The sequence below is a fragment of the Hetaerina americana genome, unplaced genomic scaffold (assembly GCF_022747635.1).
Source record: "Hetaerina americana unplaced genomic scaffold, ioHetAmer1.1.p SCAF_2, whole genome shotgun sequence".
In the NCBI taxonomy this organism is placed as follows: domain Eukaryota; kingdom Metazoa; phylum Arthropoda; class Insecta; order Odonata; family Calopterygidae; genus Hetaerina; species Hetaerina americana.
In genome coordinates this window covers 659,216-675,782 of record NW_027286763.1, presented here as the reverse complement: position 1 = coordinate 675,782, position 16,567 = coordinate 659,216, and the positions used below count along the sequence as shown (strand labels likewise).

Sequence of the window (16,567 nt, the reverse complement as noted above, 5' to 3'; positions counted from 1 at the left end):
TGAATATTCGTATAAGAAGCAACTTTTTGTCATTTTCTTGATAAGGTGTACTTTGTGTTATATTTTATCATCGTGAACAAACTTAGACGCCATTTTTGCAAATATGCGTAACATATTTTTTTGTATTATGCTTTTTACTCAGCCCATTAACGCCCGTAACCATGGCGTAGTTCGTAAAAAATAGTCAAATAAACCTTCTTGCAAATCTAGTGCATCATTGAACTGTTGTGTTTTCGTGTCAATAATACAAACTTGGCCGTCTCTAACGGAATGCCCTTTTAAAAATATTCTTGAAAACATTTCAGGATATTTATGCCCGTTATGGCACAATTTGGACACTCAGAAACTTTGAGATGACGCCGTTTTATCAATCAATACTTCGCAGCCATGGATGTGGTTTGTTTTGTTCAAATATGCGTACCTCTATTTTTCTTTATTTCAAAGATAATAGCTGTTACTGCAATTATGTCCAAATGCCGGTTTTGTGAGAAGTATGCACTTTGTGATTGAAATCCCTCTTGGGAGTCGCCTATTGAAGCGATTTTGCTCTCAGTTAATGAATTCTTGAGTGAGGTACGAGTGGCGCCAGATTCTATGGATTCATTTGCCCCAATGCCTAAAGCGACGCGGAATCCTCAGAGTAAACCATTATCCTTCCACTGAAATTCTCGGTACCTTGTCATTTGTTCTAGTCAGCGTTAGAGACAGGCGATTCTGGCGACTTCATATTGTTTTTAAAGTATCTCTCCCACAGGAGTTTTCATCGCCGGTCGGCATCCCCACCATGGCTAATTTCGATTAGAATCTCATCACCACGAAAAGCTTTGAGCTTTCCTTCGATTTTCCTCTCATCATGCACCCTTTCAAGCGTGTTCAACCGATATCATTCACCCACGAGCCACTTTATCAGGTCATGACTTATTCTAATGTTAATTCAATTTCCTTTTCAGAATCAAAGGAAGAGCTAGGAAAAAAGCATCGGAATTCTTAAGTGCATTATTTTCTGGTATGGAGTATTTTAATTACCACCTTTAACGAGTTTGTTGATATCTTGTCTTTATTGATTATTTGCGGCCCTTTATATGAAGGCGTGTTGGTGGGGTGGGGCATAAAATCGAATCCATGGAAATGGGCTCTTTGAAGGCGCGGCGTTGTTCGTGACATTCTGCGTAATACTCTTCAAATCCTTCAAGGAATATTTTGAGTTGATTAACAAGGCTTGTGATGAGAATGTTACGAAACAAAATGCGTTTAAAGAGGGGGTTCATCCCATTCAAAAAGGAGCGGCAATCAGTGGAGAACGACTGGCGTCCCGGAAGATCATCGACGTCGGCTGATGACCCCCACATCGCGAAAGTGAACAATCTCGTTCGTGCAAATCGACGCTCGACTGTCAGCGAACTTGCAGAAGGGTGTGGCATCTCGATTGGTTCGTGCTTTGATATCCTGAGTGAAAAGTTGAGGAGCATCGAGTCGCCGCCAAATTCGTGCCTCGCCTGATGACATCAGAGCAGAAACAACATCGAGTTCAAGTCCATCGGGAACTGTTTGATGGAATTGAAGAGGATGGAACCTTTTTGTCCAGGATCATAACAGATGATGAGTCACGGGATTATGGATATGACTTCGAAAGTTCAATTTTTGCAATGGATTGGTGAAACATCCCCTACCAAAATTCTCGACAATCTGTCGAGTTTCTAGGATCTGACTGTTTTATTCGATACATAGAGGGCTGTACCAACCTGAAGACCAGACAATCAACGCGGAGTACTACATGGAGTTAATGAAATACCTAATTGAGGAAACCACAGTAATGGTTATATAAAGTCTCTAATATATATATATATATATATATATATATATATATATATATATATATATATATATATATATATATATATATATATAACCTTAACACAGTAATCAACCCGAAGGTTGGTTTAGTAGGTGATTGTAGAGTTCACCGAGTACCAAGCCCTATGCGGCGTGTGAAATTCACACATCAGGGTAGGGGGGCAAGTTCCTTTCCCTGTGCCGGTTATGGTTTCCCAGGAAGACCTGGCACCCGAAAAATCAAATAGCTTGAGTGGAGTCCAGAGTGCCTTGCGCGGGAATCGAACCCGGGCCCCTCCGGTCAGTAGTGCAACGCTGTACCCCCTGGACTGCCGCGACCCACATATATAAATATATATTGTGTGTGTATATATATATATATAATGGGCTGACACAATATAACACAAATAGAAAAGAATAGCAACATTTAAAAGAACACTCACACGGTAAATTGTTCAAGCTTTCGGCCCTCTCAGAGGCCTTCTTCAAGTGAGACTGAAAATATGCTGGAGAGGGGAAACGAGAATGGGCGGGGAGGGGAGGTGTGGAGGGAATGCTGGGAGGGAAATTAAAGATGGCGGTTAAGGATGGGAATTTTGAAAGAACGGAAAGCTAATATGTAGGCGGAATCACGAGTTCCGACCTCTATGCTGGTGGCTGAATCAGGTAGGGATTCTAGGATGCTGAGAGCAAAACACTGGTCGAATGAAAGGTTGTGGGGATTGGCGTGTGAAGGGATAGGAAGAGAAGAGAGTGAGGCAGAATTGCAGGAGTACCGGTGATTATTCATTCGGATGGTTAAGGGGGAATGCATTCACCTATGTAAAAGGAAGTGCAATGCTTGCATGATAAAATATAAATAATGTTTTTTGAGAAGCAATTAGGGTAGGAACGAGGTGAGGGGGCAATGAGGGGATGTAGGGGGAGGGGAGTAGACCTAATAAGAAGACCGGTTTTACATCGGGGGCAGTTGTAAGTAGGGGAAGTATTAGGAAATTTGTCACGGGGGGGCGCCAAAGAGTTGGTGGATCTCAGAAGGTTTTTGAGATTGGCAGGTCGTCTGTATGGGATAGATGGGCATTGGGGTAGTAAGGATGAGGAGATCACTATCAAATGTTTCCCTGCAGGAACACACGCGATTGTGTCCTCTAAATGAACGTATATCCTATAGACCTCTTCTTCCTTATGGTTGCTCGGTGGCATGTATACCTGAATAATAACCAAATTCGTCCGTTCTGCTTTTATCTCTAGTAGTAGTATTCTATCCGTTACTTGTTCTTTGTTGACTACTCTTCTTCCTACCTCTGGAGGAATGTAAATGCAGAGTTAGGCAAAACGAATTACATTGAAATAAACAATAAATTGAGGCGGGCAACTAATAAAGCAAAAGAAGCTTGGTGGAAGACGCATTGCGAGGATATGGAAAGTTTGCAGAGGAAGGGTGAAATTGGTGCGCTGTACAGCAAAGTTAAATCTTTATTGGGAAGTAAGAAAGGGAGATCTGTGCTAACAGTTAGAGATAAGGCGGCTAAGATAATGGTTGACACAGGAAAGATCCAAGAGAGATGGAAGGAGTATATAGGAGAACTGTTTAGTAAAAAACTAAGACCAACAAAGGTAGACATAGAAAAGGAACATGGCGTGGAGAAAGATAGCTTAGGTCCAGGCATACTCGACGATGAGATAGAGAGAGAATGAAAGCAGATGAAATTAATTAAGGCCATGGGGGTGGATAACATTTCCGCTGAACTATTGAAATGTTTAGGAAAATGTGGGAGAAACGGGTTCTATGGGCTGATTCGTAGTATTTATGAGGAAGGAATCTGGCCGGAAGACTTTGTGAGATCAGTTTTAGTTCCTATCCCGAAAAGGTAAAGGCTACATCTTGTTAGTACTACAGGAAAATAAGTTTGATATCCAACGCAGCTTAAATTGTTCTCAGGATCAAAAACAAAAGGATAGAGACTAGGGCAAATGATTACTTAGGGGATGATCAGCTTGGGTTTAGGTAGGGGAGAGGTACGCGTAATACCATTGCAATAATGAGATTATTAATCGAGAGGAATATAGAACACAACCAGGAGGTATTTGCCTGTTTCGTAGATTTCAAAAAAGCGTTTGATAGAGTGAATTGGGAAAAACAAATGAGTGTATAGTATTGCAGAAAATAGGAATAGATTGGAGGGAAAGGAGGCTAATCCGCAACCTGTACATGTCTCAGACTGCTCAGGTGCGGGTGGGGAACGGGGAGTCCGGTTGGGCAGTCTTAGGAAGAGGTGTAAGACAGGGTTGCCCATTATAACTGGTTATGTTCAACATATATCTGAAGATTAAAGAGGCATGGGAAGAACTGGAGGTAGGAATGAAAGTGGGCGGGGAATACGTAAAATCAGTTAGGTTCGCTGATGAACAGCCTTTAGTTTGTCAGTCAATCAAGGGGTTGCAAGCATTTCTGAGTAATTTGGATTTTGAATGCGACAGGTATGGGATGAGAATCAATATTAATCAAACAATGGTTATGCGATTTTCTAGAAAGAAAAAGCCTAAGCTAAACATTAAAATAGGAGGGCAAAAACTAGAGCAGGTAGAAAAGTTTACGTATCTCGGAAGTGTTTTGGACCAACACGTTCAAAGTAGTAGGAACGTAAGGAGAAGAATTGAGCTAGACAAAGAGCCTTTACAAGGAGGAGGGAGTTGATGACGGGGACATTGAGTAAGGATATTAAGAAAACCCTCGTAAAAACTTTGATATGGAGCGTAGCTATGTACGGTGCGGAAACGTGTTCATTGAAGCAGGAGGATAGACGTAGTTTGGAGGCTTTTGAAATGTGGGTGTGGAGAAGAATGGAGAAGGTGAAATGGACAGGGAAGAAAACAAATGAGGAAGTACTCAGTATGGTGGGCGAAGAGAGGGGTTTGTTGGGAGAAATTCTATGGCGGCAGGAAAAGTGGATGAAGGAGGTATTGACTGGCAGTGGGATGTTTGATAATTGTAATAGATGGGAGAATGTTAGGCTAACGAGGAAAGGGAAGAAACAGGATAGGGATGTTGGACGGGATGAAAGGAAGAAGAAATTATTCAGATCTGAAGAGGGACCTGATGTAGAGTAGGATGTTGTGTTTAGCTAGGGGTCACACATTTTTTAATTATTAATTTTGTCCATCGAAAAACCTACCTTAACCGGTAGATTATGTAATAAAAAAAATATATAAATATATATATATATATATATGTGCGTGTGTTTATATATATATCTATAATATATATTATATATATATGTATATAATATATATAATATATATATATAATATATATTACATATATATATATAATATATATATATATATTATATATATATATATATTTATTTATTTATATGTATACATATAACTGTGTGTGTGTTTCAACGCGTGTTTGTGGGTTATTATATGCTTATTTTCAAATTAGCAATTACTACGTAACGTAGTTATATAGACCATAGAATTTGGTGTTCTAAATTATTATGTTCCCGTGTATGGTCATTGTAGGATCTTGATTTCTATTATTTATTGCTCCTCTTAACTTTGCTCGTAAAAGTTAAAATCGAATAGAGCAAGACTGATCTTAACACACTGAAAATTTTAATTTTTTGACACCTCCCAGTACTAGGGAGAGTAATTCTCCGATGAAGGTATACTCGCTAAAATAATTCTTTTTATAATTGTGTTTACAACTTCTTGTTGCGATGCTTGGGTGAAGCACGTGAATATTTTTGTGAGAATGAGGATTAAGGGAATGGGAAATGTTTCGAGGAATCCTATCACATCGTCTTCTCCATCTTTCCAGCTGTGGACGCCACTCAACGCCATCCTCTTCAACCTCGTGTGCTCCGACTTCTCCGTCTCTCTCCTCGGCAATCCGATGACATTGACGGCCGCTCTTTACCGACGCTGGATCTTTGGCCGGACCATGTGTGTCATCTACGGGTTCTTCATGTCCCTGCTGGGTGAGTGTCAAGTGCAGCCAGCACTCGTCCACTTTTGGGTGCGCTCAATGAGGGTCGGATTGACACCCGTCCATTGGTTTTAGTGAAGAAACGAAAGTTTTGGCTCCCCTTTGTTGATGGCCTCTCTTCCATTATTGTATTATACTTGCATATTATTTTCAATACCTCCAGATTTATTTTGCGACAACTCTAATTGACTTTTCTTTAGCATGGTTGACAGATTTCAAAATTGTCCCATAGCTATCCAAGAATTTGATCTTACTTGCATTTCACCATAATTTCTATTTATTGGTAATTTTATTTAACAAGCGATGTCAAAATTTAACGTGATCAATTGTGTGCTTTGAATATCGGCTTTCTTAAATCCCGTATCGTGTATTAAGAAGAATTAGCGTTCCTTATCCACGAAGAAATTGAAAAAAAAACATTGGCACTATTATTAATATTTCCGCATGTGAATCGGCAATCTACAAGTTAAGGCATCTAGTGGTTGGATACAAACTACCAAACGGCACAGCGATACTGCTTGCCCATCTTAACAAAATACAAAATCCAGCAACCTACTCTACATCAGATCCCTATTCATCTCTGAGTGCTTTCTTCCTCCCTTCATCCCGTACAGCACCCCTATCCTGTTCCTTCCCTTTCCTTGTTTGCCTAATATTCTCCCCTCTATTACAGTCTTCAACATCCCACTGCCGGCCAATACCACCTTCGTCCACTTTTCCTGCCTCCATAGGATTTCTCCCAACAAACCCATCTCTTCACCCACCATACCATGCACTTCCTCATTTGTTTTCCTTTCGGTCCATTTCACCTTCTCCATTCTTCTCCACACCCACATTTCTAAAGCCTACAATCTACGTCTATCCTCCTGCTTCAAGGACCACGTTTTCACGCCGTATATAGCTACGCTACATATCAAAGTTTTTACGAGTCTTTTCTTAATATCCTTACTCAACGTCCCGTTCATCAACCCCTCCTACTTGTGAAAGGCTCTTTGCCTAGCGCAATTCTTCTCCTTACGTCCCTACTACAAGTTCTCTAATTCTTATGGTATTTCCAGGTTCTTTACCCCTCCTCTTCTCTTTGTGGGTTTTTCCTACGTTGGTGTTTACTAGATGAGCAAAGCCACGCTCTACCTAGCATTTTTCACAAACCTCATTCTTTGCTTAGACTTTCCCTATTTTATTGTTTTCTTTCTTCACTGTCATTTACAGGGTCGCACCCAAAAGTGGTAGGACTGATTTTTTTACAAGAATTTTATTGACGATATACTTACATCGACTTAATAATCTTCAAAGTATGCTCCTTGAGCTGCTACACACTTAGTATAACGTTGCTCCCATTCCCCGTACGCCCGCTGGAAATTTTCTTTGGGGATGCCGTTGATGACCCTCGTCGAAGCCTCTTGAACGGCCTTTATCGAGTCAAAACGTCGTCCCTTGAGCTGTCTTTTCATCTGGGGGAAGAAGAAGAAGTCCGGTGGTGCCAGATCGGGAGAATAAGACGGGTGCGGCAACGTGGCAACGCCGTATTTGGCCAGGAGCTGTCTGACGACGAGCGCGCCATGGCAGAATTTTCGGCACCATCTTGGCGCACACCTTGCACATGGCCAAATCCTGTGAAATAATGCGTTGGACATTGGATGCAGACAGACCCAACTGGTCTGCAATTTCTTCACTGGTTAAGCGTCGGTCTGTGTTCATCAGTGTCCTCACTCTGTCCACATTCGTGTCGGTTCTTGCCGTCGACGGCCGTCCGGAGCGATGGTCGTCTTCAACGAGCTCCCTACTCTCTTTAAACAACTTGTGCCACTCAAATACTGTGGAATGGCTTAAGGCAGTGTCCCCATAAGCCTGCTTGATCATATCGAGGGTCTCAGTTGCCGTCTTCCCGTGTTTCGCACAAAACTTCACGGAATAACGTGGCATTAAATTCAGATTCATTTTGTTTTTCGACGCGGACAAAAAACTTGCTTCACTAAAAACGGTGTCCTCACTCAACGACAGCCCGCAGGCAACTGAGGTTGGTGTCGGTCTGTTGCTAAGAGCCCCCTCCACCTTAACCTGCCAGGCAGACCCCCCTCCACCGCTCCGTTCGCGCCAGAGAAAATCAGTCCTACCACTTTTGGGTGCGTGCCTGTATATTGAGTATGTGTGTAGGTATATACTTGATTTATATATATGTATATGTATATATATATATATATATATATATTCACATATATATATACACACACTCACATATATATATATATATATATATGTATATATATATTCACATATATATACACACACACTCACATATATATATATGTATATATATATTCACATATATATACACACACTCAATTTATATATATATATATATATTTTTTTTTTTAAGGTAATCTACCGGTCAAGCTAGGTTTTTCGATGGACACAACTACCAAACAAATATTTTATTACTCCTAACAAAACACATAATCCATCATCCTACTCTATATCAGGTCCCTCTTTATCTCTGAGTACTTTCTTCCTCCCTTCATCCCGTCCAACATCCCTATCCTGTTCCTTCCCTTTCCTCTTTTGCCCAACATTCTACCCTCTATCACAGTCTTCAACATCCCACTGCCGGTCAACACCCCCTTCATCCACTTTTCCTGCCTCCATAGGATTGCTCCCAACAAACCCCTCTCTTCGCCCACCATACCAAGTACTTCCTCATTTGTTTTCTTCTCTGTCCATTTCACCTTCTCCATTCTTCTCCACACCCACATTTCAAAAGCCTCCAGTCTACGTCTATCCTCCTGCTTCAATGACCACGTTTCCGCGCCGTACATAGCTACGCTCCATATCAAAGTTTTTACGAGTCTTTTCTTAACATCCTTACTCAAAGTCCCCGTCATCAACTCCCTCCTCCTTGTGAAAGCCTCTTTGCCTAGCGCAATTCTTCTCCTTACGTCCCTACTACTTTGACCGTGTTGGTCCAAAACACTACCGAGATACGGAAACTGTTCTACCTGCTCTAGTTTTTGCCCTCCTATTTTAATGTTAAGCTTGGCCTTTTTCTTTCTAGAAAATCATATAACCTTTGTTTTATTAATATTGATTCTCATCCCATCCCTGTCGCACTGAATTTCCAATTCACTCAGCAATGCTTGCAGCCCCTTGGCTGACTGACAAACTAAAGCTTGGTCATCAGCAAACCTAACTGATTTTACGAATCCCCCGCCCAATTTCATTCCTACCTCGAGTTCTTCCCATGCCTCTTTGATCATTTCCTCTGCATACAGGTTGAACAGCAACGGTGATAATGGGCAACCCTGCCTTACACCCCTTCCTAACACTGCCCATCCTGACTCCCCGTTTCCCACCCGCACCTGAGCAGTCTGAGACATGTACAGGTTGCGGATTAGCCTCCTTTCCCTCCAATCTATTCCTATTTTCTGCAATATACTCATTAGTTTTTCCCAATTCACTCTATCAAACGCTTTTTCGAAATCTACGAAACAGGCAAATACCTCCTGGTTGTGTTCTATATTCCTCTCGATTAATAATCTCATTACTGCAATGGCATCACGCGTACCTCTCCCCTTCCTAAACCCAAACTGATCATCCCCCAAGTAATCATTTGCCCTACTCGGTATCCTTTTGTTTATGATCCTGAGAACAACTTTAGCTGCGTGGGATATCAAACTAATTGTCCTATAGTCCTCACATGACGTGGCCTTTACCTTTTTCGGAATAGGAACTAAAACTGATCTCACAAAGTCTTCCGGCCAGATTCCCTCCTCATAAATGCTACGGATCAGCCCATATAGCCTCTTCCTCCCACATTTTCCTAAGCATTTTAAAAGTTCCACGGGAATGTTATCTACCCCCACGGCCTTATTTATTTTCATCTCCCTTAATGCCCTTTCTATCTCATTGTCTAGTATGCCTGGACCTAAGCTGTCTTCCTCTACGTCATTTTCTTTTTCAATGTCTAACTTTGTTGGTCTGAGTTCTTTACTATACAGTTCTTCTATATACTCCTTCCATCTCTCTTGGATCTTTCCTGCGTCAACTATTACCTTACCCGCCTTATCTCTAACTGTTAGCATAGCCCTTCCTTTCTTACGTCCCGATAACGATTTAACTTTACTGTACAGCGCACCGATTTCACCCTTCCTCTGCAGACTTTCCATATCCTCGCACTGCGTCTTCCACCATGCTTCTTTTGCTTTATTTGTTTCCCGCCTCAATTTATTGTTCAATTCTTTGTACTTCATTTTGCCTAATTCTGTATTCATATTCTTCCATTTTCTCCGCTCATCCATCTTTGTAATCATCTCATCCGTGATCCATGGTTTCCTAGTCCTTTTAGCGTTAACGGTTCCAATAGTGTCTTTTGCGGCTTTAGACAACCCCTTCTTGATCATTTCCCATTTTTCTTCGATAGTACTAAGCCCTTTACCATCCTCCATGATTTTCTCTACCGCCTGTTTGTATTCCTTCCTTTTCAACCCATTTAACGCTTCTACATTCCATTTTCGAACTCGCCGCCCCTGCCTTATCTTTTTGAAACGTACGCTACATTTCATAACAACTAAATTGTGGTCTGAGTCCGCATCCGCTCCCGGGAAGCTGTGGGAATTTATCACACTGTTCCTAAATCTGTGTCTAACCAGGATATAATCTAGCTGATATCTTCCTGAGTCACCTGGCATTTTCCATGTATACCTGCGTCTTTTGTGGTGTCTAAACCAAGTGTTGGTGATGACTAACCCCTGTCTCCTGCAGAACTCAACTGCTTTCTCCCCGCGGTCATTCCTCGTGCCTAAACCGTAGTCGCCCACCTCATCACCATCTCTTCCTTCGCCTACCGTCGCATTCCAATCCCCCATCACTATCAAATGTTTCCCTGCAGGAACACACGCGGTTATGTCCTCTAATGGATCGTATATCCTATCGACCTCTTCTTCCTTATGGTTGCTCGGTGGCATGTATACCTGAATAATAAGTAAGTTCGTAGGTTCTGCTTTTATCTCTACTATTAATAATCTATCCGTTACCTGCTCTATGTCGATTACGCTTCTTCCTACCTCTTCATTTAATACTTGGCAACCCCTCGTTGGCTCTCGTCTCCACCGCTGTATATTATTCTACACTTATCACTCCAGTAATCCCCGCTATCTTTCCATCTCACCTCGCATAGACCTAAAATATCTATATTTCCCCTTTCCATCTCTCGCTTAACATTCTCCAATTTCCCTGTCCTCATAATCGTCCTAACATTCCACGTTCCTATTCTAACTAATTTGGTTTTCTTCTCCTGCGTCTTCTTTCCTGCTGCTGCTGGTTTTCCCTTGCAAGGGTTTCGTGGGTTGACGACCGCGGAAGCCTTGCCTCCCCCGCTGCCGGGCACGACACACGGCCGATTGGGCCGAGCCCCGTCCGTTGCCAGGACTCAAAATATCTCTATTGTCCATCATATTTTTCTAGGGAATGATAATTGAGGTGGTTTCCCGTTGCCTTCCTCAATAGTGTTTTTAACGTGACACCATCACTTACTGGCCGCCCCACTGGGGTCAGACGCCATTGCAGCCGCCTCACTGAGGAACAGACGCTGCGTGGACTACCTTTCGTCTGGCTCCTAACCTTCGACCTATCTGGCATGGGTGACCCTACCAGGAGCAATTTTTATTACTCCCGCCAGCACAGCTCTAGGGGTCATCGGAACTCACAAGCCCTTCCACCACGTCAAGGTTGTAGTCCGGGGAGGGATATATATATATATATATATATATATATATATATATATATATATATACACCTACACACACACTCTCATATATATATATATATATATATATATGTATATGTATATATATATATATATATATATATATATATATATATATATATATATATATATATATAGTACATTACAGGTGTACGTGGCCTTTGTTTCGACTTGCGGAGTCTTGATCAAGACTTTGTAAGTTGAAGCCTGGTTCTCGGATGTTGCAATAGTTGCGGTGAGCAGATTGTTTTCTTTACCGATTTTTTGTCAATTCCACCTCCTCCCTCTCCCTCCTTCCCTATCTCCGCTCCCCTCTAGCCTCTCCCCTCCCTTTCCTCTCCCCAACCATTCCTCTCACCCCTCCTCCGCCTCCCGGTCTCCCCTTCCCCTGGCCCCTTCCCTTTCTTTCGCACCCCTCACCTTTACTATTCCAGCAGTCATTACTTCTACATCTTCCGATGAAGAAGGAGTAGAATTCCGTCGAAATTATTAAGAAATAACGTGTGAGTGTTCCTTTTCTTGTGTTTCTATATTGTTTGTTACTGTGTAATGTAATATTTGGCACTTCCGTGTTACGTTTACGAAGGATATATATGTATGTATATATATATATATATATATATATATATATATATATATATATATATATATATATATATATATATATATATATATATAATATCTTCGAAATGGAACGCTCTTCGGCGAGACACAAATATATAAAAACGCAGATGTAGATTTTTAGAATATAGAGACACAAAGAAAGGACACTCACAATTTGTTATTTTACGTTTCGACAGCACGGCTGTCGTCTTCAGAATGGCGTTCTCGGGGAAGAGCGGGGAGGATGTGCGGGGGAGAGGTGGGGGAAGGAGAGGTAAAGGGACCAATAGGAAATTAACAAGGGGGTGGGGGGGATATGTAGGCAGCCAAATGATGCATTCAGTGGGCTTGGTTCAGCCCGGGCGGTTTGAATGATTGGGCCACCCAGATATGCGCCATCTCGCGGGTTCTCACCTCTATTATACTCGCAGATTTAATTATAATAATGTAATTATTATAATGATTCTTATTGCAAGAATTATAATGAATCTATTGCAATGAATTTCCAATGGATTCAGCAACGCTTGCAGCATCTTGGCTGACAGACAAATTGGAGCTTGGTCATCAGCAAACATGATTTTACGGTTTCCCCGCCGACCTACATTCGTACCTCCTTTTCTTCCCATGCCTCTTTAACCATTCCCTTTACATATGCCTATAACAGCACCGGTGACAATGGGCAACCCTGATGACACTTCTTCCTTACACTGCCCATCCGGACTCTCCATCCCCCACTCGCACCTGAGTAGTCTGAGACATTTATAGGTTACGGATAAAGCCTCTGTCACTCCAATAGACTTCTATGATCTACAATACATCCAATAATTCTAGTCAATGTACTGTTCCAAAGCCTTTTCAAAATCAACATATTTTTTATACTCTACTTTACGCTGACTTAAACTCATTTTAAATACCATCGGTTATTATTTCGGCCGTATAATTATGTGAGCAGACTGAATTGTATGAATGTCATCCCGTGGAGACGTGGGTGTTACATATTGCATTATGAAATAAACTTTTCGTATTCACCCATCTTTCTTCAATTATAAAATGTTGAGGCATAAAATATTGTTATAATATATATTGGATTTTCTTCCATGTAAACGGTTTAACTTAGATTTCGGTTGCCCTCAGGTTTGGTACTCACTTCATGGTATCATCGTCTTCTTGCTTTCAGAGTTTTTCAGTCCGTTAGATTTTCTCTTTCACCGTCTGATTTTTGCACTTTCGATTCATCTCTTTCCAGATGACCTATAGCCTATAGCTTTCGCAATAATCCTCTCTCTGGGCTTACGCATTACGTGTTGTCTCCGTTTTCATTCGTATTATCCTATGTCCGGTGTAATGCACATTTCTTATGTAGCCCTTCTTTTACGAGTGTATTACTTAGCCTATCTGGGTTTGTGTTGCCTTTAACTGATTGGTATTTCGTCAGCGATCATACTAATGTGCATACTACGAGGTCTCTTCGTATCGTTCTCCGCTACAACGTATGCACTTATCCCAACAGTGTTTCCATTTTTTGAAACTGTCCTGGAACGCTTCTTTCAGAATGCTCATCGGCTTCCCCGTCGACATTTTCTCTATCTTTGGAATGGTGACAAATCTTTTTTCTTTGAGCGGGGTTTTTAGTTTGGAGAACTGGAAAAAGTCACATGGGGCCAGGTCTGGTGAGTAGGGTGGGTGGGTTGAGAAGTTACAGCGGTCTTGTTTTTGGCTAAAAACTCTTAGAGTTCTGAGAGACGAAAGAGCCGGCGCCTTATCGTTGTGGAAAAAACCACTCGCCGCTTCTCCAAAGCGCGGGCCGTTTTTGCCTGATTTTCTCTCTTAGGCGTGTCATAATCCCCAGATAGTACTCCGTGTTGACTGTCTGGCAATTCCACTCGGGCTCGTTCTTTGTCACTTTGACCACTGTATGCCATTAAATAGTTTAATAATTTATGACCTTCAATCTCATTTTGGTTCGTTTAATAACCGCTATATTAACATTCTATTATTAGGGAATATTATCAAGTTCTTTTTAATTTGTCCCCAAGCCATGAAAATTCCATATGGCCACGTTCAATATAAGTCTTACACCTGTTTAATTGTCCTTCATACCTGAATTTTATTCAATTAAATGCAAGCACATTCTGCCGATGAACTATCTGCTTCAAGCATATGGCTAATGCAGCTTTTTACAGGGTCGCACCCAAAAGTGGTAGGACTGATTTTCTCTGGCGCGAACAGAGCGGTGGAGGGGAGTCTGCCTAGCAGGGTAAGGTGAAGGGGGCTCTTAGCAACAGACCGACACCAACATCAGTCGCCTGCGGGCTGTCGTTGAGTGAGGACACCGTTTTTAGTGGACCAAGTTTTTTGTCCGCGTCGAAAAACAAAATTAATCTGAATTTAGAGCAACGTTATTCCGTGAAGTTTTGTGCGAAACTCGAAAAAACGGCAACTGAGACCCTCGATATGATCAAGCAGGCTTATGGGGACACTGCCTTAAGCCGTTCCACAGTATTTGAGTGGCACAAGTTTCTTAAAGAGGGTAGGGAGCTCGTTGAAGACGACCATCGCTCCGGACGGCCGTTGACGGCAAGAACCGACACAAATGTGGACAGAGTGAGGACACTGCTGAACACAGACCGACGCTTAACCAGTGAAGAAATTGCAGACCAGTTGGTTCCGTCTGCATCCAACGTCCAACGCATTATTTCACAGGATTTGGCCATGCGCAAGGTGTACGCCAAGATGGTACCGAAAATTCTGCTATGGCGCGCTCGTCGTCAGACAGCTCCTGGCCAAATACGGCGTTGCCACGTTGCCGAACCCGCCCTATTCTCCCGATCTGGCACCACCGGACTTCTTCTTCTTCCCCCAGATGAGAAGAAGCTCAAGGGACGACGTTTTGACTCGATAAAGGCAGTTCAAGAGGCTTCGACGAGGGTCATCAACGGCATCCCCAAAGAAAATTTCCAGCGGGCGTACGGGGAATGGGAGCAACGTTATACTAAGTGTGTAGCAGCTCAAGGAGCATACTTTGAAGATTATTAAGTCGATGTAAGTATGTCGTCAATAAAATTCTTGTAAAAAAATCAGTCCTACCACTTTTGGGTGCGTCCCTGTATATGGACAGGTTTCCGGCCACTCCAAAAACCCTTAACCTAGACGACCAGTGAGGTACTCTTTATGTCCGGCCTCTACTCTTCGACCCGTCTGGCTGGTGTGACCCTACCAAGAAATTTGAGATAATATGAAAAAATTGGTGCGTAGAGCTTACGTAATTTCCTATATTTATAACAAATGCGGTTACTCCAACGCTTTTATTTTTTTGAGAGTAAAATTGTTGAATCTAGTTACCGTTGTCGCCGGCGCTAATTCTTTTGTCATAAAGTCTTTCTAAAAGAGGAAGTAAAAACTTAACCTGAGCCTTGGACGCTTAATTACTTTCAAGAATTGTTCAGCTGTTTCAAAACGTGACTTTTTTTAAAATTTGTGCAGATAAGCGTGGAAATTGCAGCATGACTGATTTTTGTTTCCTCGTCGGAAAGAATGAAATTTTTGAAATGGTGTTTGACTGGCGTGTGTAGCGTTCATATCTTATTCCCAGAAAGTTTAAATCCCTTCTTTATTTCGCCACTCAATCTTTATTAGTGATGGCGTGTTTCCAAATCCTTTTGAAAAGTTGAACAGTCGGAAAAATTCACTTGTTAAAGTATTCTGTTTTCACAGAAAAGTTTATTATCTGCTCATGAAATAATCTTGCGCATATTTTAATTAAGATTCAGCGAAATAATTATTACGATGGAGCTTATGACGACGTGAATTTATATATATATATAATATATATATATATATAATATATTATATATAGATATATATTTTATATATATATATATATTATATATATATATTATATATATTTTATATATATATATTATATATATTATATATATATATATAATATATATATATTATATATATTTTATATATATATATTATATATATTATATATATATATATATATATATATATAAATTCACGTCGTCATAAGCTCCATCGTAATAATTATTTTAATATATATATATTAATCATATAATTAATAATTATATATTAATTATTATAATATATATAAAATATATATTATATATTTATATTATATATATATATATATATATATATATATATATATATACTTTCTCCGCTTCTGAAATTTGCTTGCAGCTATGGTGGCATATAAGGAACAAGAATCTCTTTTAATTTTACCGAGACTTTGGTTCTCCCTGCCACGTGTAGGGAAACGCCTGAAATGAAGTTAAAGAGCCGTTCAGCTGGTTCTAGAGCTACTCACGGGTATTAGTCATGGATACTCATAATCTTATTTGTGTATAATT

At 40.9% G+C, this 16,567-nt stretch overlaps 1 protein-coding gene across 1 annotated transcript in view; it reads left to right on the top strand.

Annotated features, from left to right (window-relative positions):
* Positions 1–16,567, top strand: part of LOC139687931 (uncharacterized) — a 537,017-nt gene that overhangs the window by 209,448 nt on the left and 311,002 nt on the right. Inside the window, exon 2 of the mRNA XM_071585280.1 lies at positions 5,660–5,819. Coding sequence (XP_071441381.1) covers positions 5,660–5,819 — 160 coding nt within the window. The remainder of the gene's footprint in view (positions 1–5,659; positions 5,820–16,567) is intronic.